Source organism: Adiantum capillus-veneris, chromosome 7, assembly GCF_014529385.1.
Source record: "Adiantum capillus-veneris isolate H3 chromosome 7, ASM1452938v2, whole genome shotgun sequence".
Lineage (NCBI taxonomy): Eukaryota > Viridiplantae > Streptophyta > Polypodiopsida > Polypodiales > Pteridaceae > Adiantum > Adiantum capillus-veneris.
Genome location: NC_140937.1, coordinates 127,780,956 through 127,808,847, shown reverse-complemented (window position 1 = coordinate 127,808,847; position 27,892 = coordinate 127,780,956). Strand labels below are relative to the sequence as shown.

Sequence of the window (27,892 nt, the reverse complement as noted above, 5' to 3'; positions counted from 1 at the left end):
TGCAAAAAGCCGAAATCTTACTCCAAATCATACATGATTAAACCAGATAAGCATGAAGGCCTTTGGAAGGCAAGTTGAGAGGATTTTAAGAAACAGCCCTAAACAATGATTTAATGCAAAATCTAAGCCAAGAACATACATCTCTGGAAAAAGATAGTCATAATAGTTCTCGATTCTTCTCAATCGGACTCTGCACACGACGCGTTTGCAGAATCGGCAATCCTCACAAAAGGATCATGATAGAAATACTCTTCTATAGAGGGGCCTAGGCTGCTCTCCCTCCTCCGTCACTGGAAGACTCAAGCTCTTGCCTTTCCAGGCTGAAGGGCCTGAATTCGCTGCTGAAGCTTGATTACCTGATCAAGGCAAACCTAACACTTTCAGAAACAGAAACAACGACAACGTGATCAGCTTAAAGAAGACATACAGACCTCATCTTTCTTGGTATTTTGCTGCTCTTCCATACCTTTCAGAACGCTGTCCAAACGCCTTCTGTAACAGGGCATGCAGTAAACTGACCCTTAATCACACGGTAAAGCAAAAGAATGCACCCTCAACAAAAACCAAAAATAAAGAACAACCAGAATTAAAAAACAGTCTTAACACCATGTCATTTGCAACTGAATTGAGAGAATAGGTAGAATCAAGAAATCAAAACTTTGTTCTATTGATAGTTCCATTTAGTGACTTCAACGAGTCAGAGAAATGAGGGAGAGAGAGAGAGAGAGAGAGAGAGATGCACCAATGGGGCCCCAACCAACCCTCTCAAGGACCCCCCAAACCGCTACCGATGTGGTATTTGCTTTAGATTGCATAAATGGAATGTACACCAATAATGTGTATGACCACTTTTGAGATACATATCTCAAGGCTTCCCAATATTTCAATGTAACGAAGACGAAGTTATCCGCAAATTTGAAGGCGGTCTACATCCACTTTTGAAGCCTCTTATGCATGTCTCACGAAAGGTAACTTTGAAGGATTGAATGGAGTCGGCCTTGAACACGGAAGCTTATGATATGAAGTCGATGTTGAAGTGAAAGAGTTCTTCAACAAATGAAGGTTCATCAAAGAAAGCAAATACTGATGAGACTCGAGGAAAGAAGCCTTAAACATCTTCTAAACCATCAAGTTATAAAGATCAACCCGAGCAAGAAAGAGTAGCCTACAACAAGCAAGAAATCGAGAGATGAACCGAGGAAGGTGTTTCCAATGCGATGGCAAAGGACACATGGCATGGGAGTGCAAGAAGAATAACAAGACAAAAGCAGAGGAGCCAACCAAACCAAAGGTGGCTACTATTACTGACATCTAAGTTCTTGAATGTAGTACTAATGCTAAAGTAAGGCAATCATGGAAGCTTTTGGAAAGCTTAGAGACATACCCATTGTAGTTATGATTGATTCTCAATCAACTCATAGCTTCATCTCTGAAGAAGCAGGAAGATGTATTGTCACAAAATGATGACGTGGCGTGCCCAACTAGAAGAAACTGGCCGAGAGGACAAGAAGATCTGAACCCACAATGTGTGGCCGAGAGGCCTAAACAGAAGGGGTTAGGGTTTTTAAATAAAAACCTAACCCAACCAACTTACAAACACCAGCCGAGGGGCCTAAACCCTTAAAAAATAGCAAAAGCATGAGGGCGATTGGGACTTCCAAAAATTCCGTTGACCATGCTGACATGGCATTGCTGTACAGTTTTTGGCCATTTGTGCTAGCTGGTCCTGGCAGCCTTTGTTGCATGCTTCTGGGAGCAGATGCTTTTGGGACCCATTGCTTTTGGGGGTGATGCTTTTGGGACCCAACGCTTTTAGGGGTAATGCTTTTGGGGCTCTGCTTTTGTACATCTGTCAGAGCATTTGTTAGGTGCAACGGAATTGAAATGGTGAAGATCTAGGTTTTGCACTTCCACAAATCCTTTACTTCCTTTCCTTGCGTTAGTGATTCCTTTTAGCTTGAATGATGGTTCCTTTTACCTTTCCCCGAAGAGAGGGAATGAGAGAGTGCAATAGAGATGTGGAGAGAGAGAGAGAGAGAGAGAGAGAGAGAGAGAGAGAAGAGGAGAATGACACACAATGGGGTCCCAACCAACCCTCTCAAGGGCCCCCACACCGTTGCTATGTGGTATTTTCTTTAGATTGCATAAATGGAATGTACACACATGCAATACCTCAAGTGCAGACTCTATTGACTCGACTGATGGCTATCGCAGCAGCAACTCACAAGGACGGGGCACCTCCGAGGCCAATTGCATGCACCTTTGGATCCTTCTCGATGTGGGATTGCGGATGGCGTGGCACCCACGAGGCCAATTGCATGCACCTTTGGATCCTTCTCGATGTGGGATTGCGGATGGCCACCAACGGGTAGATCTAGGGCTGATTTGCACTCCCGATGTGAGAGGATTGGAGGGTTCAGAGCTGGCTACAAAAATGCAGATTTGGAGCGTAAAAAGCAGCGAATCTCTCACGTAAAGCAGGGCTGAAAATGCACATCTCGACGATGCCGATGATGGACAGCAATGTGAACACTCGATGCCAACGAGGGAATGGCCGAGGGAAGGGCTCTGTAACAGACTTGGACACTCCAAGTTGAGAATCTACTGCGACACCACAAATAATCACTTAGTGTTCACAGTTCACAATTGATTCGACACTGGCCCGGCGGAGTTCCATGCCTAGAGATATTGGCCCCAAAGACTGGCGCCCCTTTCGATATTTCTTTTTGTATTAATCTGCAACTCACAGTACAAGCGAGGAGCCAGAATTATTCACTCTCAGACTCTGCATCCAGATGCTCTAATACGTGAGAGCCCAAGCTACCAATATAAAGGTTTACAAGGGATGCTAAAAGCAAAGCCCAAAAGCTGAAAATCAAAAGCTCTTTTAAAATTTAAAGCAACTCCAATTTTCCTCTCACGCTTATTGGTAAAATAAAGCAAAAGCTTTTTTTCTCTCCTGCAACTTGCGTAGCTTAAATCTGCCCCAAAAGCTGCCGTAGAACTGCCCGCCAAAAGCGCCGCAAAAAGCGGGTGTCCGTACAGCCTGCCACGTGTCAGCTTTTCCGCAATGGCGCCACAATTTCCGGGGCTGCCGTACAGCCAGCCACATCAGCATTTGGGATCATTTCCAGCCTGTACATTGCGGGGAGAATGTGTGTGTACCGGGCAACCACGTCGCCAGTTTGTGACATACCCCCCTCTTGAAAGCATTGTAATCGCCCTCGATTACGCCTGCAAAACAGACACAAGCCATAAACTATCTTAGCAAACACTGACTGTTAGTACCAATGCACTAGGAACACACATCTAGCACATGAACCAATCGACAGTCACATCACACAATGTCACAGGACATCACTTGACATCATACGACATCACATGACAAATCACATTCAACATTCATTCGGATCTCAGTCCATGATTTACCGGCAATGCAATTAGCAATCGCATCTAGATCCACTCAATACCTCATAGATGCCCGATTGACTAATTTCTATTGCAACCATGTCTATTGAGATCATTCAGACCAAAATGCTGCAGTCATTTCGTCTATCTGTTCCTGCACTTAAACAAGTCAAGAACAAGTCAGTTTCATATTTTCTGGAATTCCATTTCATAAAGTCATATAGCAGAATACTGTCAGCTCTCAGTATCCCTGAAGCTCAAAGAGACATCAGTGACTCTAGTATTCAAAAATCGAGGCATCTGTTGACAAAGGAGTGGAGTAACTCCACCAGATATCCGGCCAAGCTGAATTCGGGGTTCCATTTGGAGTAGACTATGCTAAACCAAAAGCTTCAAGGTAAAGTTTCACAATCTGAGGAGAATCTGCTAGGTCCTCCTCCTCCATCCATTTCGCATCCAATGCAGAATAGTTCTTGAATTTAACCAAGAACCGCCTTCTTACTTTACCCTTATTCTTTTTGTCCTTACGTGCCAAAATCTGTTCAGGAACAAAGATCTCCTCGTTTTCTTTCACTTCGGGTTGCTCATCAGGCTCCCCATCTTCGGGCACATCACCTTTAAAGGTTTCAAGAGACTCACATGAAATGCATTGTGAATCCTCCAAGTGCCAGGCAGTTTCAGTCGAAAGGAGACATCATTTATCTTTTCGGAGATCTGGAAAGGTCCGTAGTATCTCATACTAAGCTTTGGAAAAAGCCTCTCCTTTCCCTTTTTCTTTCTCAGGCGCCTTCTCAAAACCCAATCATTCTCCTTCAATTTCAGATCGCGACGATGGCGATCTGCTGCCTTTTTCTGTCTTTCTTGAGATTTCTGCAAAGCCTCGCGGACCTTGACAAAAGCCGTGTCCAAGTCGCGCGTGTACTCATCGGCTTCAAAAATCTTATCTTTCATGCTTAGGAAGGGTGGAACCTTCGCAACACCTTCAAATAATCTCAAATAGCACCTTCCCCGTCGAAGAATGTATCGTGTTATTGTAAGCAAATTCCACCAAAGGTAGATACTTTTCCCATTGAGTCTTCTGATCCGAGATATAAGACTTCAATAAACCTAAAACTACTGAATTGGCAATCTCCGATTGCCCGTCAGTCTGCGGGTGGAACGATGACGAGAACTGCAACCGCATGCCAATGTTCTCCCAAATTGCCTTCCAAAACAAACTCGTAAATGTGGGGTTCCTATCGAAGACAATCGTCTCAGGCATGCCATGTAATCTAAAGATCTGGGCCACAAACAGTCTCGCTAAGTGATCCGGCTTGACTGTTTTCTTCATTGGTATGAAATGAGCATGCTTGCTAAATCTGTCAATAACAGTCCAAATACCATCGTGACTACTCTGTGTTCTCGGGAGATCAAAAATGAAATACATTGCAATACTTTCCCAGGGGCAGGTGGGTATGGGCAAAGGCTGTAACAATCCCTATGCTTTATGCTTGTCAAACTTGACCTTCTGGCATACCAAGCAACTGCGCACAAACTCGTCCACATCCTTCTTGAGTCTCGGCCAAAAGAAGTATCTCTCTACCCCTTTCAAGGTGGTAGCAATGCCGCGGTGACCCGTAAAAGGCGGACAGTGGCATTCGGTCATAACCTTTTCCCTCAATGGCTATGTAACGCACAACATGTTTTCCTCATCAAGTAGCCATCCCGAATGGAATATCCCGCTAATGTCTCCCCATCCCGTATCTGTGTGAAAATGTCTACAAAATTTGTATCTGTGGCATACTGATCGACCATATCCTCGAAGCTCCTATGGTGTATCACAGAAATAACCAGAACCAACAACTTCCGAGACAAAGCATCTGCCACCATATTCTTATGTCCCTGCACATGGACAATCTGGAAGTGAAATTGTGACAAGATGTTCGCCCACCGCATCTGCTTTTCCGATAGCTGCTTCTGTGACAAGAAATAGCGTAAACTCTGATGGTCTGTGAAGACAGTACAATCCGCTCCGAGTAGGTAATGCCGCCACTGAGTAAGAGCATGGATAACCGCCAAAAGCTCTTTCTCATAAATCAGTGCTGTCAATTCCAGCCTTGAGAACAATCGGCTCTCGTAGGCAATGACATGGCCTTCTTGCAGACCGCACCCAAACTACGACCACAAGCATCACAATATACTTCAAAGGACTTCTGCAAGTACGGCAAAGCCAAACTGGTCCCGTAGTCAATTTCTCTTTCATTGTCTGAAAGGCAGTCACCTCTGTGGGTCCCCACGAGAAAGGGACTCCTTTTTGTGTCAAGATATGCAAAGGGGAAGCAACCTCTGCAAACTTCCTAATGAACCGCCTGTAGTACGAACACAATCCCAAGAAGCTTCTAACTTCATGGACATTCTTCAAATCGGGCCAATCACGGATAGTCTCTATCTTGGCCGGATCCATCTACACTCCTGCTACTGACACAATGTGTCCCAAAAAGTGTATCTCTGGTAGGAAAAATTCACTTTTCTTTGCATTAATCACTAACTTGTGATCTCGTAACGCCTGAAAGAACTGAAGCAGATGTCCTCTATGTTCCGCCTCATCCTTGGAGAAAACAATGATATCGGCAAAGAAAGTGCCAACAAATAGTCTATACTCTCGAAAAATTCTGTCCATTATCCAATTAAATGTCGCAGGAGCATTGGTTAGGCCAAAAGGCATCACCAAAAACTCAAATAACCCAAAAGTCGTCCGAAAGGCTGTCTTGTAGACGTCTCTTGACGCGATTCGGATCTGCTGATATCCACTTTTCGAGTCGATCCTGCTAAAGCACGAGGATCTCTAAAGTCGGTCAAGTATATCATCGATTCTAGGAATCGAAAATATGATCTTGATGGTGATTTTGTTGAGAGCTCTATAATCGATGCACATTCTCCAAGATACGTCTTTCTTCAAAACCAACAACACTGGAGAGCAGTAGGTGAAGTACTAGGCTGGACAAGACCCTTTTCCAAGAGGTCTTTCACTTGGTTCATAATCTCTTCGTTTTGGGCTCAGCTCACACGATAAGGTGGCCGGTTCGGTGGTGTGCTTCCAGGTATCGGATCAATGGTATGATCTTCAGGACAAGCCAGTGGTAGCTCGCCTGGCAGGCCCTCTGAGAAGCAATCGACATGAGTGTGGAGAAAATCTTAGCGTTCTTTATCAAGTTCAAACATATTTGTCCTATCCTCATGATCAACTCTTTCAAAAAGATCGAGTAAACAAACAGACTAGCTGAAAAGACTAGATTTCAGCTGGGATCAGTACCCACGCAATCTAAAACCAGTCCTGTTTTCATCTTGCTTTTTTTGCCACGGTCCTCAGCTGCTCTCGAACTCTCAGACCTTTCGTCATCCTTGTCGTTCTGTTCTTTTTGTGCCTTTTTAGGGCACTTCGCGGAGATATGCCCAGTTTCCCCGCATCCAAAGCACCTCCCCTCCTTGATGTAGCGAGCCCTCTCTTGAAGAGTGAGTTTGGGTCGTGCATCCTTTTCTTTCTTTTCCGGATTGCTCTTCCTCTTTCTACTTTCATTTGTCGAAGTCTCTTTGCGTCATGATTTCATATGTGGGGTAGGTCAAACTGCCCGAGTGAATGGCAAAACCCCGTTTCGCATGACTCATAAACTCCTGAATGGAAGCTGACTTTTGTTCTAAGCAATGATCTCAGATCTCTGTAGGAAGACCCAAGGTGAACCGCTCAATCTGTTCCTTGAACGAGATCTTCTTAAATGAAGAGACGGGTAGAAAAGAGCTCCAGAATCTCTGCAATAAGCGTCCATTGTATCCTTCTTTATCATCCGAAGATGGTTCCAAGCAGTTCGTATGTCGCGTTCATACTCTCGAGTCAGCCAAGAAGAAATAAAAAGCCTCTTGAATTTCAACCATTTAACTGGCCTTGTCTTGTTTAATAGAAGGGTGGACCACCAAGTTCGAGCATTCCCCTTATAGTAAGAGGCAGCTCTCCGAATCTTAGAGTGCTCTGAGTAACGCCCTCCAGAGAAAGCGATGTCAAACTGCTGTATAAAAGACAAAGCCTTCGAAGCATCTCTATAACCAAAAAATGTGTCAAATTTTATTGACTGTCCACCTTCCTTCAACTCTCTTACATTCTTGCTTTTGTCTTCCAGAAAGTCATACTGGTTGGCTTTATAAAAATTCTTCTTCTTTGCATAAAAGCTATTGTCGTCAGAGTCCGAACTATCTGAAGACGAGTCCTCTGTAGAACTGTCAACCACGGGGCGAGATTTAGACTTCTTTGCCTTTTTCTTGCCCTTTCCGAACCTTTGCTTTTTGCTTCGCTTTTTGCATTTTCTGTCTTCTTCGCTCGAGTCAGATGAGCTAGAAGAACTGTCAGAAGAAGAAGAATTGGGTACTCCTTCAAATCGAACACGCTTTTTCTGCTTTTGCCGATTCAAATGTAGACTGAGACGACCCAAATAACCCGAGAAGTCGGTGCCTTTTTTTTGCTTTTTGTCGTGCTTTTTAGCTTTGTTCTGCGCGTCAAAAAGCTGAGCAATTCGTGCATCAACAACCTCTTCTAATTCTTGCTCTGTGTACATCCTAGGAGTAGGAGGTTTCTTGAGACCCGGTTTGAGGGGTGGCTCTGTGGTCTGCCGCCATTGTGAGTGCACCTCATCGAAAGAGGTCTCGCTCATATATTTTGCAAATTTTGGGTCCTTCGCAAAATTAAGCATCATCTTTGTTGCATCGCCGATCAATTGTTGACGCTCCATCTCTTCGAGCTCCGCCTGAGTAGGCCGAGGCGGGCCATACTCCTCGCGTGAATCTTCGTTGTGATCTCTTCCCGCATCTCCAGATGCAGAGGAAGTCGATTGATCTTTGCCTGAAGCCATAAGTGCCGCGAAAAAAAGGATCGGATTTCCACCGCGACACCACAAATAATCACTTCAAAACAGTTCACAGTTTACAATTGATTCGACACTGGCTCGGTGGAGTTCCGTGCCTAGAGATATTGGCCCCAAAGACTGGCATTCCTTTCAGTATTTCTTTTTGTATTAATCTGCAACTCAAAGTACAAGCGAGTAGTCGGGACTCACTCTCAGACTCTGCGTCCAGATGCTCTGAGAAGTGAGAGCCCAAGCTACCAATATAAAGGTTTACAAGGGATGCTAAAAGCAGAGCCCAAAAGCTGAAAATCAAAAGTTCTTTTAAAATTTAAAGCAACTCCAATTTTCCTCTCACAAGGCTTATTGGTAAAATAAAGCAAAAGCTTTTTTTCTCTCTTGCAACTTGCGTAGCTTAAATCTGCCCCAAAAGCTGCCGTAGAATTGTCCACCAAAAGCGCCGCAAAAAGCGGATGTCCATACAGCCTGCCAAGTGTCAGCTTTTCCGCAATTGGCGCCGCAATTTCCCGGGCTGCCGTACAGCCAGCCACGTCAGCATTTCGGATCATTTCCGGCCTGTACATTGCGGGGAGGATGTGTGTACCGGGCAGCCACGTCACCAGTTTGTGACAGGCTCCATGTACCGGACCGCAACGGGAAGAGAGCAAATGCAGATCCACGCCGTTTCCCGCCACAAAACAGGGCTGAAATCTGAAAACGCTCGCTGATCTCCTGAAAATCTGCAAGTGCTATGCTGGTCTGACGTTTTTAGGCAAAATGCTCAGGCTGATTGCTGGTTGCAGCTCTGAGCAAAAACGCTGGGCTGGTTGCTCTCCTTTGCTTCACAAGGCTAGGCTCAATGCTCCCTTTATAGGCCCAGTTTTTGACATACAAATCTGCTAAGGGCCAGGTAAGGCAAACTGTCCACCAAACCCAACAAATAATTCATAGAAAGGATTTTTACTAAATGAGGCCGGGGTTCCAATTTCGTGAAACTATCGCACATCTGCCCACCCGCGAATCCGATCGACGCCGGGAATGGCTCGTTGGATTCCTCTAACCTAAAACTATATGCACGTCATGTCAGATGCCCACCGTAGTGTAATAACATCTATCAAAACACGTGTACAAACCATTTATGCAAGAGGGTTCCAAAACTGGAAACCTAATCTAATGGACTCGTCCAGACATGCAGGTCCTACAAACAGGCTCACAAAATTGCCAGTACTATTTCTCCTAGGATTCTAGACACTCTTATCTAGGAAGAAGGGGAAAATTGGCTCTAGAGGTCGATGTAGCATGTCCACGTGGCACACACAGCCATGTGCACGTGAATGGATCCCTTGTATTGTTTATAAGTGCCAAAAGGGCCACTCTCAGAGAGCACCTGGACGCAGAGTCTCAAGAGGGTTGGACCCTAATGGAGTTGTACCTTTGTGAAGCGGATCCGACGGAAACACAGAGATAACTGCAATCTACACACTTGGCAACACTTTTAGTGCTTCAAAAATATTGTAGAGAGACAGAGAGAGAGAGAGAGAGAGAATCCACGCGGGACATTGACTGGCGGAGGTCCACCCCTAGACGACACTTGCCCCAAAGACTCGCGCACCTTTCGAAATGTCTTTATTATTAATTCGCAAATGTACAAGTCGAGGGGACCTTCTCTACTTCTCCTCGCAATAGAATAGAATGCCCCTCGGCCAAGGTTCTATAAGTTGGTTGAAGGTTAGGATTATTAATCCTAATTTGGGCCTCTCAGCATGACTTCATAAGTTGGGAATTCTTCTATTTCTTCCTCTTTACTAGGCTTTAGGTCCCTCACCCGAGATCTATTCCATTGGTCTGAATTTGGTGGTGCCACGTCACTGACTTGTCACACGCTCTTTTCTCTCACTAGTGTATTTTGCCCATTGCTCTACGCTTCAGTATCGTCAACTTTCACACAATATCAAAGCTCGATGAAAAGAATCTGCGATCGACAACATTTTGAGACACACGATTCCGGATTGAAATGCAGCAAAGGAGTTTTGAAACGCAAGTTGTAAGGGTCTCCACATGCCACAATTTTGGCCAACGTTTTTTAGAGCGTCTTGAAGGCTAGGGTTTCGGCCTATTGTTGAGGACACACACGGCTGCTATGCAAGGTGTAGAGGGCCATTTTGGAGCTACTATGCAGTGCCTATTGAAACAATGTAAAGGCATAAGCAAGGGCTCGTTTCCCTATAACTTTGGCATCAACTACGACCAACACCAACTGAAGGTTATGGAAAGTGGATTGACTAGTATTAACTTAGCCGCCTCCGCATGTACTAGGTTTTCAAGGCATTTGCCTCAGAATTGTAACACCCAAGGCAAGGTTCGAATCTCAAACAAAAGAAAGTCCAAGGCAAGCTTGATGAGAACCGTTGGGCGAGTGCTCATTTAGCTGCCTCAGTACCCACAAGGTCCAAGAGCCGTTCTTATAAATACGCGAAGACATTTCATTTGGCTCAAGAATGCGAAACTGTCACAAACCAGTGACGTGGCAGCCAACAATACACACACTCACACTCTCGCAGTCCCGGAATTCCCACAGAAGGGCTGACATGGCAACAATGTACGGACACCAAGTGCTGACGTGTCATGTTGTACAGAATTCCGCGTTTTGCGGCGCAAATCCCGGGAGCTGTACGGCCTGCTTTTTTTCTACGCAAGGCATGCTGGAAATTCTATGCCAGGCTGCTTTTGGGGAAAATTGCTTTAACTTTGAGTTGCTTTATCGTTTACAGAGCAAGAATTAGACGAGGTGGTTGATACACGGATTAACCAGCTTTTTGACGCGTAAAACAAAAGCAAAAAGCACGACAAAAAGCAGAAGAAAGGAACTGACTTCCCGGGTTATTTGGGTCGTCAATCTACTTTTGCCTCAGCAAGAAAGCAGAAGAAGCGTGTGCGATTTGAAGGAGTATCCAGTTCTTCTTTTTCTTCTTCTTCTTCTTTTGCAATTCTTCTAGCTCTTCTGACTCGAGCGAAGAAGACAAAAAAAGGGAAAAAGCGAAGCAAAAAGCAACGCTTCGGAAAGGGCAAGAAAAAGGCAAAGAAGTATAAATCTCGCCTAGTTTCGGACAATTCTATAGAGGACTCGTCTTCGGATAGTTCGGACTCCGACGACAGCAGATTTTATGCAAGGAAGAAGAATTTTTATAAAGCCAACCAGTATGACTTTCTGAAAGATAAAAGCAAGAAAGTCCGAGAATTAGTTTAACATAGCTTTCTCTGGAGCACATTACTGAGAGCACTCCAAGATTCGGAGAGCTACCTCTTACTTGATGGTCTACTCTTCTATTTAACAAGAAAGCGCCACTTAAATGGCTGAAATTTAAAAGACTTTTTATTTCTTCATGGCTGACTCGAGAGTACGAGCGCGACATACGAACTGCTTGGAACCATCTTCGGATGACCAAGAAAGATACATTGGACGCATATCGCGAGAGATTCTGGAGCTCTTTTCTACCAACTTCTTCATTTAAGAAGATCTCGTTTAAAGAACAGATTGAGCGGTTTACCTTAGGACTTCCTACAGAGATCCGGGATCACTGCTTAGAACAAAAGTTAGATTCTATCCAAGAACTGATGAGTCATGCGAAACGGGGTTTTGCCATTCATTCAGACAATTTGACTTACCCCACAGATGAGATCATGACACGGAGAACTGAACAGACTTCTAAAAATAAAAGTAGAAAGAAGAAGAGCACCTTAGAAAAGAAAGAAAAGGATGCACGACCCCAGCTCACTCTTCAAGAGAGGATCAGCTACATCAAAAAGGGGAAGTGTTTTGAATGCGGGGAAACTGGGCATATCTCCGCGAAGTGCCCTAAAAAGGCACCAAAAGAACAGGATGAAGAAAGGCCAAAGAGTTCGAAAGCAACTGAGGAACGTGGCACAAGGTGGAATTCGTACGTACATACTCAACGTTTCCGTACGATACAGTACGTTCCGTACGGTACAGTACGGCAAGAAAAAAAAATGGGCGTTTTCTCCACGGACCACTCACGCTAGAGGCGCTTTCAGATTGCAATAATAGGGTGAAGGGGAGAGAGCCTTAGGCTTTTTTAATCGGCCAGTATTATCAAAGACTCTCTGTTGTGTTACAGAGAAGTGCACAGAGACCTACAGAGCCGAGCTACGCTCGTGAAAAGGTACTGCTTCTGCCACCATGCACTCCATACTCCTCGTGTGTGCACTCTTTTGCATTTGCAATGTGCAGAATTCATTATGCCGCGTAAAACCAACCCCAACTCGTCGCTCCACACCAATGTGTTGAGCATCATCACGACCACTTCTCAGCAAGGTTCCGGCACACGCTTATGGCAATGCAAGTATTGTGGGGACCAGTACACCAGCACTATTACGCGAGTCAAAAAGCACTTGACGGGCATCGGCACTGATCAGATTGGTGCATGTGAGAAAATACCACCACCTTTGAGGGAGCAGCTTATTGAAGAGTATTTTCCTGTTGGTGCTCCTGGTTTGAGAGGTGCTCCCAGTACACAGGATGCTTTACATGATGCTTTTGTTGGAGAGATGAAGACTTTAGGTACGGAGACAGGGGTGGGAGGAGGTTCGGCCTCCATGCAACCCCCTACTTCCAGGAAGAGGGCACGTGTTGGCGGTGAAGATGAGGATTCCTTGCCACGTGAAAAAGGTACATCCGAAACACCAACGCAGACCACTTTGCCTAGTCGCATCTCTTCTCAAGCTTGGCTCAAAGAGGGTGGCAGAGATGGAGATATGTCGCACTCTTATTGAGTGCAACATATCTTTCAATGTTTTGCGCACAGATCAGTGGAAAAGAATGGTAAAAGCCATTGCACAGGTTGGGCCTACTGAGACATGGACAGGTCTTGATTACACCAAGATGCGCACCACTATGTTAGGTGAACAGAAGGCCTTAATTGACAAGGCACTTACGCCTGTGAAAGCTAGATGGAAGGAGTTTGGATGCACCATTATCTCAAATGGTTGGGCCGACATACGCAGATGACACATAATCAATATCCTAGTGTCTTCTACTTTGGGCACCTATTTCTTGCGTGCTGTGGATGCAGGGAAAGCAAGGGAAAAGATCACGGCTGAGTTTATATTTGGTCACATCAAAACAACCATAGAGGAGGTTGGCAAGGAGAATGTTGTGCAAGTGGTGACAGATAATGCAGCTAATTGCAAGGCAATGGGATTTATGGTCGAGCAACAGTTTCTTGGCATAGTGTGGACTCCATGTGCTGCACATTGTTTGGATTTGCTCATGGAGGATATTGGCAAACTTTCATGGGTGCAGCCCATAGTTGCAGGTGTAGTCAAGGTCACCACATTCTTTCGCAAGAAACATCAGGCTCGTGCTATCTTCCGCAACCATAGCACTTTGGATATGGTGCGACCTTCAAAAACTAGGTTTGCCTACATTTACTTGGTTTTACAAAGGCTCTACAAACTTAGAGATCCACTACTCCAGACAGTGGTGGATCCAAAATGGCGAGACATGTCAAGACCGCGGGATGAATCAGAAAATACTTGCAGAGACAGATCCTTGATGAGAGCTTTTGGCAGGAAGTGCACGCTCTTTCAGTGGCACTCAAGCCAGTCTACGTCCTCCTTCGATTGACGCATATGGAGGGATCGACCTTGGGACTAGTCTATCATCTGTTTATGCAGATGAAAGACCACATTTCCAAATGCTCCCTGTTGACTCTTGATCGGTAAGGGGTTCCTCATGTTCTAATGGTTATCTGTTTTAATCATCAAGTCTAACTTGTATTGACAAGTTGTTTTGATATTTCAGCCGATCAGATTTATTGGGATGTGTTGAGAGCCGCTAGATTTATTGGGATGTGTTGAGAGCCGCTGGACTTTCATGAGCCGTCCCATACATGCGATGGCTGCCATGCTTCATCCTCTCTACAGGTCGCCAAAGCTATGGAGTGAGACCTTGCTCAGCACAAAACAATCAGGGTATGTTGGGCTCATGTTTTTGAGGATGATCAGGTTGGGATAGACAAGGAATTCACCAACTACATGAATGGCATCAGCGCATCGGCGCTTCTTTCACGAGAGCAGTTTCTTTGAGGAAGGAAGCCACAAAGTATCCTTTGACGTGGTGGCACTCGTATGGGAGAGTTGGTCTTCCCAACCTCTCACGCCTTGCTCTTCATAACCTTTCTCAGGTTAGCATCCTACAATTAATGATTCCATTGTATATACTACTTTTAACAACTTCATCTTTATATTACTTTTAACTCTCCTAATTTTGTGTGCATTGATGATTGCGCTCTTGCTTGAGCACCAGTGTGACATGAAACGTTTCGTTACAATGTAGCACACGTGACTCTAGACTTTAATGTCCACAAGAAAGAGAGAGAGAGAGACGTGCTCACTGCTCACTGCTTAGAAGCGACTTCAAGCGAGCACGATCAAAGAGATGTTCAGTATTGATGAAAGTTAAAACACAGCCACTAGTTTCATGAATCATAACTGATGCATCATTGATTCATTTAGCAAAGTACAAACCATAAGTTTTAGGGACCACAATCATCTGTTAACTAAAGCTAGACCTCAAAAAAATGGAAAAAAAAGCCCCAATTTTAAACTTTTCATAAAAAAATGCATGTCCGTTTCATGCGTTTCGGCAAAACGTTTCATAGGTTTCGTGGTTTCGGGGTTTCATCTGCATGAAACGTGTTTTTATGTCACACAGTTGAGCACTGAGCAGGATTGCTCTGCTGGAGCATGTGAGTACAATTGGAGTGCTTACTCTCTCATACACATGAAGATTTGAAATCGCCTTAGCACTTCTCAGTTGGAGAAGTTGGTGTATTGCAGAGTTAACATGAGGCTCGTGCGGAGTTACCATTCTTTGGGGCAACCCAAACAGGTAAATTATCTCGATGTTGGCCACTTTAGACTCAAGCTGCAAGCATATGCCATAAATAAGCCATTTACACTTTATTTTACTCCTCAACAAGTGGATGCAACAGAGCTGAAAATGGTAGATGATCCTAGACCAGAGGAGGTCGACCGACAGATCAGAGACGAGCAGGAGTAGATTCTCAGAGAGCTGCATAGAGAGCTTGAGAGCGTAGATCGTCGTGTGACTAGATCACGTGCACAAGCTCTTAGCCTTCCTCTACGCACGGTGACTCCAGATCCAGACACTGTGAGACGAGAGAGTATTCGCAAGGGGAAGCTTCCTATTCGCTCCAATCACACGCGAGCGAATGAAGCTGTCCGGCTCATCCATGCAGAGATTGCTGACATGCCTGAGGAGGCTTGCGGTGCAGAGGTGCTTGTACCAGAGTTTGACATATGTTGAGCCTGACCCTGAGTTTGATGAGGAGGGCAATGTCCTTGATGATGGGGGCTTGCTCTCTACCGACGATTCATCTTCCGCATCTGACACAGACTTTTGAGGCTGCATGTCTTAGTGCATGCTTTGGAGGACAGGCTGCAACAGACTTTTATTGTTATTATGGCATTGTAGTATTTCACAGTACTTTGTTTTGGATCTTGATTCGCTTTGTATGGTATATGCCGACTTCTGGCTGATGCCATGGACATGATGTTTGTAGTTGTTACTTGGTTTTATGATTTATGGTCATTGGTTTTATCATTGAGTATTGAGTCTTGAGTCATTAAGTTTTATGATCAATATGTTCATTTTAAGCATTGCATTGTTAATGATTGGCCCGATTTGAAGAATGTCCATGAAGTTCGAAGCTTCTTGGGCTTATGTTCTTACCACCGGCGGTTCATCAGAAAGTTTGCAGAGGTTGCTTACCCCTTTGCCTATGTTGACACAGAAAGGAGTCCCTTTCTCGTGGGGACCCACTGTAACCGGCCTGTTCAATCCAAAAGGGCGGTACACTTTACTTCAAACCTTGATTTAGCTTTCACCCATTATTAGTCGTCTATTTTACCTGTACTTTCAAGACACAACAAAGGGGAGAGGGATACAGGCTGCTAGATTGCACCTGTATGAGTAGACAGACACCAGATTGGCCCCTAACTTAGGCGCCCCTTTCGGTATTTCTTTATTGTTCAAAAGAGGGAATAAACGCTGTGGTTCCCTACAAGCTGCCCCGCACAAACTCGGCTGAATTTCCACTGTTCCAGCCCGATTTCGGCAACATAACTGTACTAGGACACTTCACAGTCAGTATTCCCACGCATTGAATGACTTTCCCGACGCATGCGGGCACTTTGCAAAACTTGGCGAGAATCTGCAGCACGCTGAATTCTCTGTTTTCAGCCCTGAAAATGCGCCAGATCACCTAAACAGCGGTCCCCTTGCGTCCCCGAACCTCCTGGGGGTATTAGGGTCCGTTTAGGGCCAAAACCCTAAACCTGCAAAAATACACAGCAGGCTGTAATTTACTGTTTCGGGCTCCGTTTTGCGTGCCGGTTGCATCCGTAGCAAGTCCTCGAGCTCCCGCACCTGTAGGGCTACTTGCCCTTTGAATCGGACGAGATTTCTGGCGTGAAACCTCTCCAAATTCACCTGTACCTGCGGGGGGATTAGCCGCTAGCTAATCCAGTACCTGTGCAAGAGGCTCTTGCCTCGGCAATCGCGCATGAACCCACACAACTATACATTGGTCAAATGAAGAGCCCACTAGAGGGGCATAACATACTGCCAAAGGGGAGAGAGAGGGCAGTGCGTAGCATGCAGGGCATCACTCCTGGCACCGCACTGTGCATAAGAGGGAAAGCAAGCACTCCATAGCTCTTAACCTGTGACAAAAACTGAAAATGAGGCTCTCCCCCTCCTAAATTCAGCGCCACTTCTTGTTGCATGAGGCAAGTGCACCCGAAGGTGCCACTTGGCACATTTATAAGCATTTTCCCGTTTCGGGGTTGCCGTCTAAAAATATCCCAACCGGTTGCCCAGTTGACTTCATGGCAGAGTAAGAAAATGTTCCCCTTGTCATTCCGGAGGTAATGACATCAACACATTTTCAGGTCCCAAAATAGCAGTTCCCTAAATTTTAGGAGATGCTGCCATTGTATCTTTCTAGGTCATCCGACCCTCTTTGTACACTGTGGCCACACCCAGAATTGAAATGTAGCCTCTGTAGCAAAGGATTCCACTTTGGCTAGTCAATGACCCCACTTGGCTAACCATAGTCCTTGTCCAACCTTAGTGCTCTCTTGCCCTCAGGCCTGGACTCCCTCTGGACAGTTCCACACTAGCTATGCAATGCAGGGCAGTTAGATTTCCCGAGGGGTGTTTCCAAAAAGTGAAAGTAAATAAATAATAAGAAAGAAATCAACAAAAAGGATAGATAGTAGTCACACGCTGGTGACACCCACAGAGAAGTCGTTTGAAGTATATTGTGATACTTGTGGTCGTAGTCTGGATGCAGTCTTAATGCATGAAGGCCATGTCATTGCCTATGAGAGCCGATTGTTTTCAAAGCCGGAATTGACAGTATAGATCTAGAGAGAGCTTTTGGTAATTATCCATGCTCTTACTCAGTGGCGACAATACCTACTCGGAGCCGATTTTACGGTTTTCACAGATGGTTGGAGTTTACGCTACTTGTCATAGAAGCAGCTATCGGAAAAGCAAATGCGTGGGCAAACATCTGGTCACACTTTTACTTCCGGATTGTCCATGTGCAGGGACAGAAGAAATTGGTGGCAGATACTTTGTCCCGGAAGCCGTTGGTTCTGGCTATTTCCGCGATACATCATAGAAGCTTCGAGGATATGGTCGGTCAATATGCCACAGATACAGAGTTTTGTAGATGTATTCAGTTGAATACAGAATGGGGAGGTAGTAGCGAAATATTCCATTCAGAATGGCTACTTGATGAAGAAAACGATGTTGTGCGTTACACATCCGTTGAAGGAAAAGGTTCTAAACCGAATGCCATTGTCCACCTATTACGGGTCACCGCGGCATTGTTACCACCTTGAAAGGTGTGGAGAGATACTTTTGTTTGGCCGAGACTCAAGAAGGACGTGGACGATTTTGTACGCAGAAGGTCAAGTTTTGACAGGCATAAAGCACAGGGATTGTTACAGCCTTTACCCATACCCACCCGCAAAAGTATTGCAATGGATTTCATTTTTGACTCCCAAAAAAAAACAGCATGGGCACGATTGTTTATTGCCCAGATATTCAGATTACATGGCATGCTTGAGACGATTGTCTCCGACAGAGACCCCAAATTCACGAGTTTGTTTTGGAAGGCTATTTGGGAGAACATTGGCACGCGGTTGCAGTTCTCGTCATCGTTCCACCCGCAGACTGACGGGAAATCAGAGGTTGCTAATTCAGTGGTACTGGATTTGTTGAAGTCTAAAGACTTCATGGGAAAAGGGTTTTTACCTTTGGTGGAATATGCCTACAGAAACACGATTAACCCTTTGATAGGGAAGGTGCCATTTAAGATTATTGAATTTGCTACAAAGGTTCCACCCTTCCTTAGCACGAAAGATAAGATTTTTCTTTGAACACGAGGGACTTGGACTTGGTCCGGAAGGCTTTGCAGAAATCTCAGGAAAAGGGAAGGTGTCTGACACTAGGAGACTTCACAATGTTTTCATGCGAGTCTCTTGAAGCCTTTTAAAAGGCGATGTGCCCGACGATGGGAAGCAAGATGAGCGACCCGAAGTGGACAAAGACGAGCAAATACTTGTTCCAGAACAGATATTGGCACAAAAAGATAGAAGGTAAAGCGATAAGACGGTTCTTTGTTAAATTCAAGACCTACTCCGCATTGGATGCGAAGTGAATGGAGAAGGAGGACCTGGCAGATACTCCTCAGATTGTGAATCTTTACCTTGAAGCATTTGGTTCAGCATAGTCTATTATAAATGGAACCCCAAACTCAGCTGGGCGGAATTTGGTGCAGTGGGTATGCACAAGAGGGGATTTGCTCCACTCCTTTGTCAACAAATTGCCCCGATTTTGGATACTAAAGTCACTGATGTCTCTTTTGAGTTTCAGGGATACTGTGAGCTGACAGTATTCTGCTATATAGCTTTATGAATTGGAATTCCCGATACTGACTTGTTATTGACTTGTTGAAATGCAGGACCGATAGACGAAATGACTGCAGCATTTCGATCTAAAAGATCTCGATAACGTGATTGCAATAAGGATTAGTTAATAGGGCATCTATGAGGTCCCGAGTGGATCTAGATGCGATTACTAAATACGTTGCCGATTAATCATGGTCTGAGATCCGAATGAATTTTGGATGTGATTTGTCATGTGATGTCCTGTGATGTCAAGTGATGTCCTGTGATGTGACTGTCGATTGGTACATGTGCTAGATGTGTTGTTCCTAGTGCGTCGGTACTAACAGTCAGTGTCTACTAAGACAGTTTATGGCCTTTGTCTGTTTTGTTGGCGTAATCGAGGGCGATTAAAATGCTTTCAAGAGGGGGGTATGTCACAAACCAATGACGGGGCAGCCAACAGTACACACATTCACACTCTAGCAGTCCCGGAATTCTTGCAAAAGGACTGACGTGGTGTAAGGTGTTGCGGAAGGAATGATGAACTTTGCTCAAGATGAGTGCTCCGAACTGTGCTCAAGGTTCCTTTTACTTAGGGAAGGGAGAGCCTTCCGTTCTTTAATAAGAGAGTGCAATGGACAAACAAAGTGAATGGACACTGTGCGTGAAGGTGTATGAGACTAAGAGATAGAGAGAGAAGAATACGACACCAGAATGTTGTCAAACCCTCCTCCGAAGGCCCTACTCTCTATGGCGAGAGAGGTCTACTATTGATTGCACAATCTCTACAATGCTTGGACTTGCCGACGATGTCGGCGACGATGAGAACGATGACGAGACGGGTTGAAATCTGAAAATGCTAATGGCTGGAATCTGCAAATCTTTATCTGCTGAATTATGACTCTATGTCGGTGACGATGTCGATGATGACGATACGACGACGACGCGCTGAAAACGCAGATGCTGAAATCTGCGTTTTCCGGGCTGAATCTATAAACCTTGTGGAATATGACCGTGTGGCGAGGAACTGCTGCGGGAAGGTGAGATCTTCGAGGTTCGGGGGTTCTACTGTGGAGTTTGACAGCTGAAAACTGAAAACGCTGATGCTTGTGGGGATTCCGTCGCGAAGATCTGCAAAAACGCTGAAGTGCCTTGCAGATGCAACAACGCTAGGGCTGAAAATGGTCAGGCTGTGGAGAATCTACTAACGCTGGGGTTTTCTGCTTGGTTTGCATCGCCAACAATCTGCAAGAGCAAAAACGCTAGCTGATCTGGTCCAAAAATGCTAGCCTTCTGCTATGATGCAAAAATGCTAGGCCTCTTGGGGGTTCTGTTGAGAAGTTGCCTGTTGAGCGAGTGCTCCTGCTGCCTCTTCTGCCAAAAAGTGCTAACTCTGGTTTGCTTTTAAATTATCTTAGCAAAATTGCCCTACCTACTTTCCAACAAAAGTCACTTAAAAATAATAAGTGAAAAATGTCAAAAATAGGGGAAATAGGTTTAATGCACTGGAAAATTTCCTTGATGGATTTTGATGGGAATGCTGATGATCATGCTGTGTGCAACCGAAGGATATGCATCTAATCTAAGTGACTGGACATGCACGGTCTGCGAACAGACTCACAAAAGTGCCAAAGCACTTCCTATTCTAGACTGACTTGACTGACTGAAACCTGGTCATACTGTAGCTTGTCCACGGACACATAGGGTTGGATGTGTCACGTGACACGTGGCAGCAGTGTATGGACACCAAGTATTGACGTGTCATGCTGTACAGAATTCCGCGTTTTACGGCACAAATCTCGAGAGCTGTACGGCTTGCTGTTTCTACGCAAGGCATGCTGGAAATTCTACACCAGGCTACTTTTGGGGAAAATTGCTTTAACTTTGAGTTGCTTTATTAGGCTTGTGAGAGGATTTGCTTTATTTTTAAATGCTTTTAAGTGGAAGCTTTTGATTTTGAAGCTTTTGGGGCTCTGCTTTTAGCAACCCTTGTAACCTTTATAAGAAACCCAAGGGGGGCTCCCTCGGCAGAGCATCTAGACGCAGAGTTTGAGAAAGAGCACCCGCGGGAGTTGTACTTTGCTCAAAGATTAATATAAAAAGAAACACCGAAAGGGGCGCCACTCTTTGGGGCCAACATCTCTAGGCACAAAACTCCGTCGGGCCGTGTCGAATCAATTGTGAACTGTGAACTATTTTGAAGTGGATCTCTGCTGCGTCGCGGTAGAATCTTGACTTGGAGTGTCCAAGTTTGTTACAGAAGCCAAAGGCAAAACAAGAACTCACAAGAGGACAAAGGCAGAGGCAAGCTTGACAAAGATACAGTGATCAAGATTTGACAAAGAAGATCGGCATGGTACACGTGGTGGCCACCATAGTGGCGACGACACCAACTTTCTAGTCAGGTGGCAGTTGCCGCAACTAGCTTCAGCCAGGGAGAGGCTTGTGAGCGGAAAATGAAGCTCCTTACAAATAATTTGGACCCACGTTTTGGAGTTCAAGTTGTCGGTGTTTGAACTCGTGGGTCGGAGTTCAAGGCACATGCATCTGGAAAGGAACCAACGCGACGTATAAAAACACTGTAGATGTGTACACCAATCCATTGTTATTGGTCGGATTATGTACAAGGTGTGTTTCAACATCCATTGTCTAGGCAATTTTGGGCATGATGTTTCACAGTCCACGAATGGGGATTATGAACATAGTGTGCTCTACCGTTCAATTTTCTAAGAGGCAAACAGTGGTCAAGATGGCATTCTTCTAAGGTAAAAAGTTGGGGGTAGCATAACCGAGGTGTATCCAAGAGTCCAAGGCCTTCTGTTGGGGTGTCCATGGTAGCTTCTTCATCGACTTGGCCTTCCTCCATGAGTCCACGATGAGCAGAGAGGGCGTTAAAGTTACAACATCTCAAGTGACTACCCCAATGTCATCCCAATATTTATTTTGGCTTTAGGTATTTATTTTACTTATTTGTCAAAGTCTTGGGTAGAGCGTCATTAGCTTTTGTACACAAATCAAGAAATCTATGAAAGATTACCTATGTTGTCTTTCCGATTTAATAATTACATAACGGGACACGTGTTCTTGTGTTTACGAAACCATGATGACTAGACATACTTCTATCCCTAAGGGGGGAAGTATGAATGGCCATTGACATGCTTGAAAGGCATAAAGGAGTATATTCCCTTACCTTTTTGCGAAGAAACATATAGATGGATACTAGTGTATGGAACGGATGGAATCTACCTAAGGCACACGTGTAGCGCGCACACACAAAGTAAATCATGCATGATAACTTACATTGAGTGTTGTTTTGAACATGCCTGAACATTATGTGCAAACAAAGTTTGCCAATGACAGGTGTAATGGCAACATCCCGTCCAGGTGCCGCTAGAACAGTCTCGGCCTGTGGCTCCATTTCCTTGGGCGTAATTCCAAGTCTTGCCGCCAATTCTAGTGAAATAAAGTTGGCCTTGGCTCCTCCATCAAAGAAGATTAGGGCTTCTTGGTCTCGGTCTTCAAGAGCCAGTTGACTCGTCTCTCGACTACGTCGTCAAGTTTATTTTCAGTGTACACCCGTGGAGCAGGTGTTTTCTTTAGAGCGGGCTCCAAAGGTGAGTCGATGGTTGTACGCCACAATCGGGTGCTTGGTCAGAAATGTCGTGAACTAGGGATTTTTAAAATACTGGAGCATCTGTCGAGCACAGTCATCAACCTGCTGTTAACGCTGCATCTCCATTCGTTCATGCTTCGTGGGACGAGGTGGCCCATACTCTCCTTCTGAACCAACAGAAGGTGGTCGTCGTCCATTTAAATCTTCTTCCTGTTGTCTCGTGAACCTGATTGGTCAGGTGCAACAGTTTGCTCCTTGCGGGATTCGTCGACTGAATCCATGTGTATCACGATAGAAGGGATCGAATTCTTCGTAGAAGGAAAATCGATTGAGTTTTGATACCACTGCAACGAACTTCGACACCCCAAGTCGAGAATCTGGCACGACACTTGACAAACTACTTTAAAACACTTCACACACTTTATCACAATTCAATAGAGAGACAACACCGCCCGCGTAGTTCCATGCCCAGATGTATTGGCCCCAGAGTCTGGCACCCCTTTTGATATGTATTTTTATATTAATGCTTGAGCAAAGTACAAAGTCTCTCTGCTCAATGCTCCTAGGCAAATCTGAGAGAGGAAGAGACCCTAGTTACATATTTATAGACCCATGGCCTTCCAAAAGCAGTACATGAAAAGCTTCAGTTCTAAAAGCAACCAGGCCCAAAAGCTAGCCCTCCCAGCAGCCAACGCAATTCACGGAAAATCCGTACGCTGCCACGTCAACTACTGTCAGCGCGATTCGTGGGCCATCCAAACAGCCTGCCACATCAACGGAATTTACAAAAATCTCTTCTACGTCCTCACCTTCTTTTTTTTATTTCATTGTATCCCCATCAAACGAAACCCCCATAAGTTGGGACAGCTTATAAAAAGTCATTTTATCCATCCATCATATCCATCAGTTGGACATGCCACATCATCATTTTGTGAAAAGTGTCATCTGCACCCCACATCTTGGGTTTGTGCTATCCTAGGAACTACTTGTGCTTATCGCACAGCATTCAAAGCAACAACCCAACACACTCTGTTTCAATTGCATTTTGGACTAGAGGCCTTGTCCCTCTTAGAGAAGAGTAATCTTGCTTATACCTGTCAAACAGAACTCAAGAAAGCATATTGACCATCATTGCAACTACTGCATCAATCAAATGACATATACGCATGGTTCCACATAGAGAGAATGTTGCAGACATTCACTCTTAGCTCATAAAAACCTTGTATCTTTAAGACGTGCTAGTTTCTATGAATTCACATTGTTGCCCTAGAAAAATCCCTTGAAACTAAGGGCTTGCCGTGATGAAACCTCTCCTACAAGCCTCCCGAAGAGGGTTGTAGGATCTCCAAGCAATCCTCGGTCTTCTTCCATGAAGAAATGGAGAGAGAACAGATAAACACTCAGAGAGAGAGTGTCACGTGCACATAGCTCTGTGTGCCACGTGGACATGCTTCATCGACTTCCAGAGCTAGTTTTCCCCTTCTTCCCAGATAGGTGTGTCTAGAATCCTGGGAGGATTAGGACCGGCAATTTTGTGAGCCTGTTCGCACGACCTGCATGTCGGACGAGTCCATTACATTAGGTTTTCCAGTTTTGGAACCCTCTTGCATAAATGGTTTGTACACACATTTTGACAAATGTTATTACACTACCGTTGGCATCTGGCATGACGTGCATCTAGTTTTAGGTTAGAGGAATCCAACGAGCCATTCCCTGCATCGATCAGATGTGCGACAGTTTCACCCAAATTGGTCAAATTCCGAAAGCCGAGACATCACGTGGCCGTTCCTTTGGAGCATCTACAAAAGGCACAGCGAGTTTTCAAAGTGGACCTGACGAGCTGCCGCCACAAGGACCAATCCAAAAGAAGACCCACCGGAGATCATTGTTCCAATCAAAGTCATCAAGCCGAAGCATTTTCCAATGCTTCAATTTCAGTTTGGCAATAAGAAGGAAGTAAAGCAGCATTTCCTCAAATTCAAGGATCGAGGGACACATGATGCCGCTTGGGTGGACCAGAAATTGTTAGCCCACTACTCGGATTTGCTAGCCTCATACAAGGAGGCCATGCAGCTCGATACCCGTACCACACCTTAAGCAGTAAGGGACGTTACGTGCATATGGCTCTCTGTGCCACATGGACATGCTTTATCGACTTCCAGAGCCAATTTTCCCTTCTTCCTAGATACGAGTGTCTAGAATCCTAGGAGGATTAAGACCGACGATTTTGTGAGCCTATTCCCAGAACTTGCGTGTCCGGACGAGTACATTAGATAAGGTTTTCCAGTTTTGAAACCCTCCTGCATAAATTGTTTGTACACGCGTTTTGATAGATGTTATTACTCTTCCGATGGGCATCAGGCATGACGTACATGTAGTTTTAGGTTGGAGGAATCCAATGAGCCATTTCCCGCGTCGATCGGATCCCCGGGTGGCAGATGTGCGACAATTTCACCCAGAAATTGACCACTTGGTCCAATTCATTAATAAAGTATTTATGATTTATTTTGTTGGGCTTGGTGGACAGCAATATGGCACAATAGAGATCTGCGTTTTCAGCCCTTCATTCCTCTCACATCGAGAGAGCAATTTAGCCCCAGATCTTACCCTTCGTGGCCATCTGCAATCTCACATCGAGAAGGATCCAAAGGTGCATCAAATCAGCCCCAGAGGTGCCTCGTCTTGAGGAGTTACCGCAGCAACACTCCCAATTTGAGTAAGTAGATTCTGCACTTGAGGTATTGCATAATGCATTGTGTACATTATATTTACGCAATCTTAAGCAAATACCACATCGGCAACGGTGTCGAGGGCCTTGAGAGGGTTGGTTGGGACCCCATCGAATGCCATTCTCCTCTTCTCTCTCTTTCTCTCTTCCTCTACACATCTCCACCGCACTCTCATTCCCTCTCTTTAGGGAAAAGTAAAAGGAACCACCATTCAAGCTAAAAGGAATCGCTAATGCAAGGAAATGAAGTAAAGGATTTGTGGAAGTGTAAAACCTAAATCTTCACCATTTCAATTCCACTGCACCTGTGTGTGTGTGTGTGTGTGTGTGTGTGTGAGAGAGAGAGAGAGAGAGAGAGACAAGATCAAATAACTCAATAACTTTTGAGAATGCTCATAGAATTGGATGAATGGGAATGAGGGGGCAAGGATCACTTGTATACTAAAATGAATGACCTAGAATCCACTAGCAAGGAGCACTCAGTTAAAGGCCGATGTCGGCTCATATAGCTCGCACATCATCAAAATAATGGCGTGGCATGACAAATGTTAAATGTGCTACCCCATCTAAAAATTGGGTAACTTGACCAAAGAATGGTCAATTGACTAATAAAGGTCCTGTACAATAATAGTGGACCAAAATGGGTTAATTTGCGTATGCAAGACCAATCTAGCTTACAACAACCATGAAATGCAACCTAGGATACCATCATCTGGTCATGGCATTTCTCAACATATACTCTACTTGTTTGGATATGTGCTTTCTGATTTCAGACTATGTTGCAGACTTCTCAGTACACCTCTTCCTCAATAGTTGCATTGCGCTTATTTCAGCTCTCTTGGATTAATACGTCACCCAAGAGCTGAGGATGTGGGGGTTTCAACTCATTCATCGCAATCCAACAAGACCTTATGATCGAAGTGAACTACAACATCGAAACAAGTACCATCCAACACCACCTTTTAAACAAAATCATGTTGCATCTCTAATATGCTTGATCCTAGAACCGAACACCAGATTGCTTACAATAGCTACACAACTCCGGTCGTTCGAATTAGAGAATCAAAGTCTACTATGGGAAAACAAGACTTCAAAGTCTTGTCAACCAGCTCGCAAGTTTCACTAACAAGAAGTACAATCTTCCGCCTCAATGAAAGAGAGCAGCCACTTATTGCTCCAAGAGACCACTCCTGAACCGAGTGTAAAAGTAGTAGACCATCTGGTGTCAACATCACCCCTTCCACTCTAACTTCAAAGAGAAACATTGGAGCCCAGACCTCTGGCTACATACCAAATACCAAGTGTCTGAAGATGTTGTAACTCAAGATCTGAAGGCATTACCTTCTACCTAAACAATCTAAGGAGTTCAAAAAAAAAACTAAGATGTTGGATGCTATATGCGACACTCTCAACTTTTTATAGAAAACCTGAAACATAAAATACGAACATCCTGATAAAGATCAACATGCTTCTTTGTTTCCAAAACCATATTTGTCCACACTCACAGGCATGCAAAAATATTCACTCAGTGCATGCGGACTGCAGGCATGGATATCTTCATGATGAAGCTCAACCTTCCATCACTATATAAAAGACAAAGTTGACCAGCATTCGAAGAGTTAAAGCTTTCATGAATGTGAGAAAAGATTGGACATACAACTCTCCAGTGATGTAATCAATGCGCTTGTTGACATTTGCCTTGGCTTCCACCAAGTCTTGTTTCACAAGCACTGGGCCAATAAGCTTAAAAACATTTGTGTCTTCATCAAGCAACTCGAGCTCCTAATACAAAAGGACGAGATCAATGCATCCACTCTCTGAGACAATTCATTTCAGAATGAAAGGGAACAGGATGTACCTTCTGCACCATTTCATTTTCCCCCTGTTGGATCGTATATTGGCGTCTTACTTGATGATTTTTAGCTATGTCTGCAGTTTGCAAAAAGTGGGAACAAGTAATTAAAGGGAGACTAATGGTTGACATGACCTAAACAAGCTTCTTCTGTCATCATGCTTGTTTTCCTTCAAACTTCAAACTCGGATATGTACAAGACCTTTCTGAAGCTTGTTGAGAGCGGAAGCACGAAGTTCCAACTGTTGCTGAAGCTCCTTTGTGGATGACATCTTTGACGCAGACTGTACCCTCACGCCAAAAACCCCAGAGGTAAAAGCTGGAGCACCATCAGACTGCTTTCTTTCTGTTTCTTTCTGCTCAACTTGAACCCATTTCTTTCCGAGCGCGCGCGCGCGCGCGAGAGAGAGAGAGAGAGA

General features: G+C 44.7%; 1 protein-coding gene and 1 pseudogene across 1 annotated transcript; one reads left to right on the top strand and one right to left on the bottom strand.

Annotated features, from left to right (window-relative positions):
- On the bottom strand, positions 1–27,892 carry PFD6 (prefoldin 6). Its single transcript, XM_086516493.1, has 5 exons — positions 27,676–27,892; positions 27,480–27,550; positions 27,279–27,403; positions 432–492; positions 1–356 (listed from the first exon to the last, which is right to left on the bottom strand). Exons 1-5 carry the CDS (start codon positions 27,743–27,745, stop codon positions 300–302), a joined length of 384 nt encoding a protein of 127 aa, XP_086372619.1. The 5' UTR covers positions 27,746–27,892; the 3' UTR covers positions 1–299.
- On the top strand, positions 15,142–15,721 carry LOC147454596 (uncharacterized; annotated as a pseudogene).

Excerpts from the sequence above, each read along its gene's own strand:
- PFD6 (XM_086516493.1), bottom strand. The coding sequence starts at position 27,745 with ATGTCATCCACAAAGGAGCTTCAGCAACAGTTGGAACTTCGTGCTTCC. Across the intron at positions 27,551-27,675 it reads TCTCAACAAGCTTCAGAAAG|ACATAGCTAAAAATCATCAA; the intron begins GTCTTGTACATA and ends TGCAAACTGCAG. Across the intron at positions 357-431 it reads AAAATACCAAGAAAGATGAG|GTAATCAAGCTTCAGCAGCG; the intron begins GTCTGTATGTCT and ends TGCCTTGATCAG.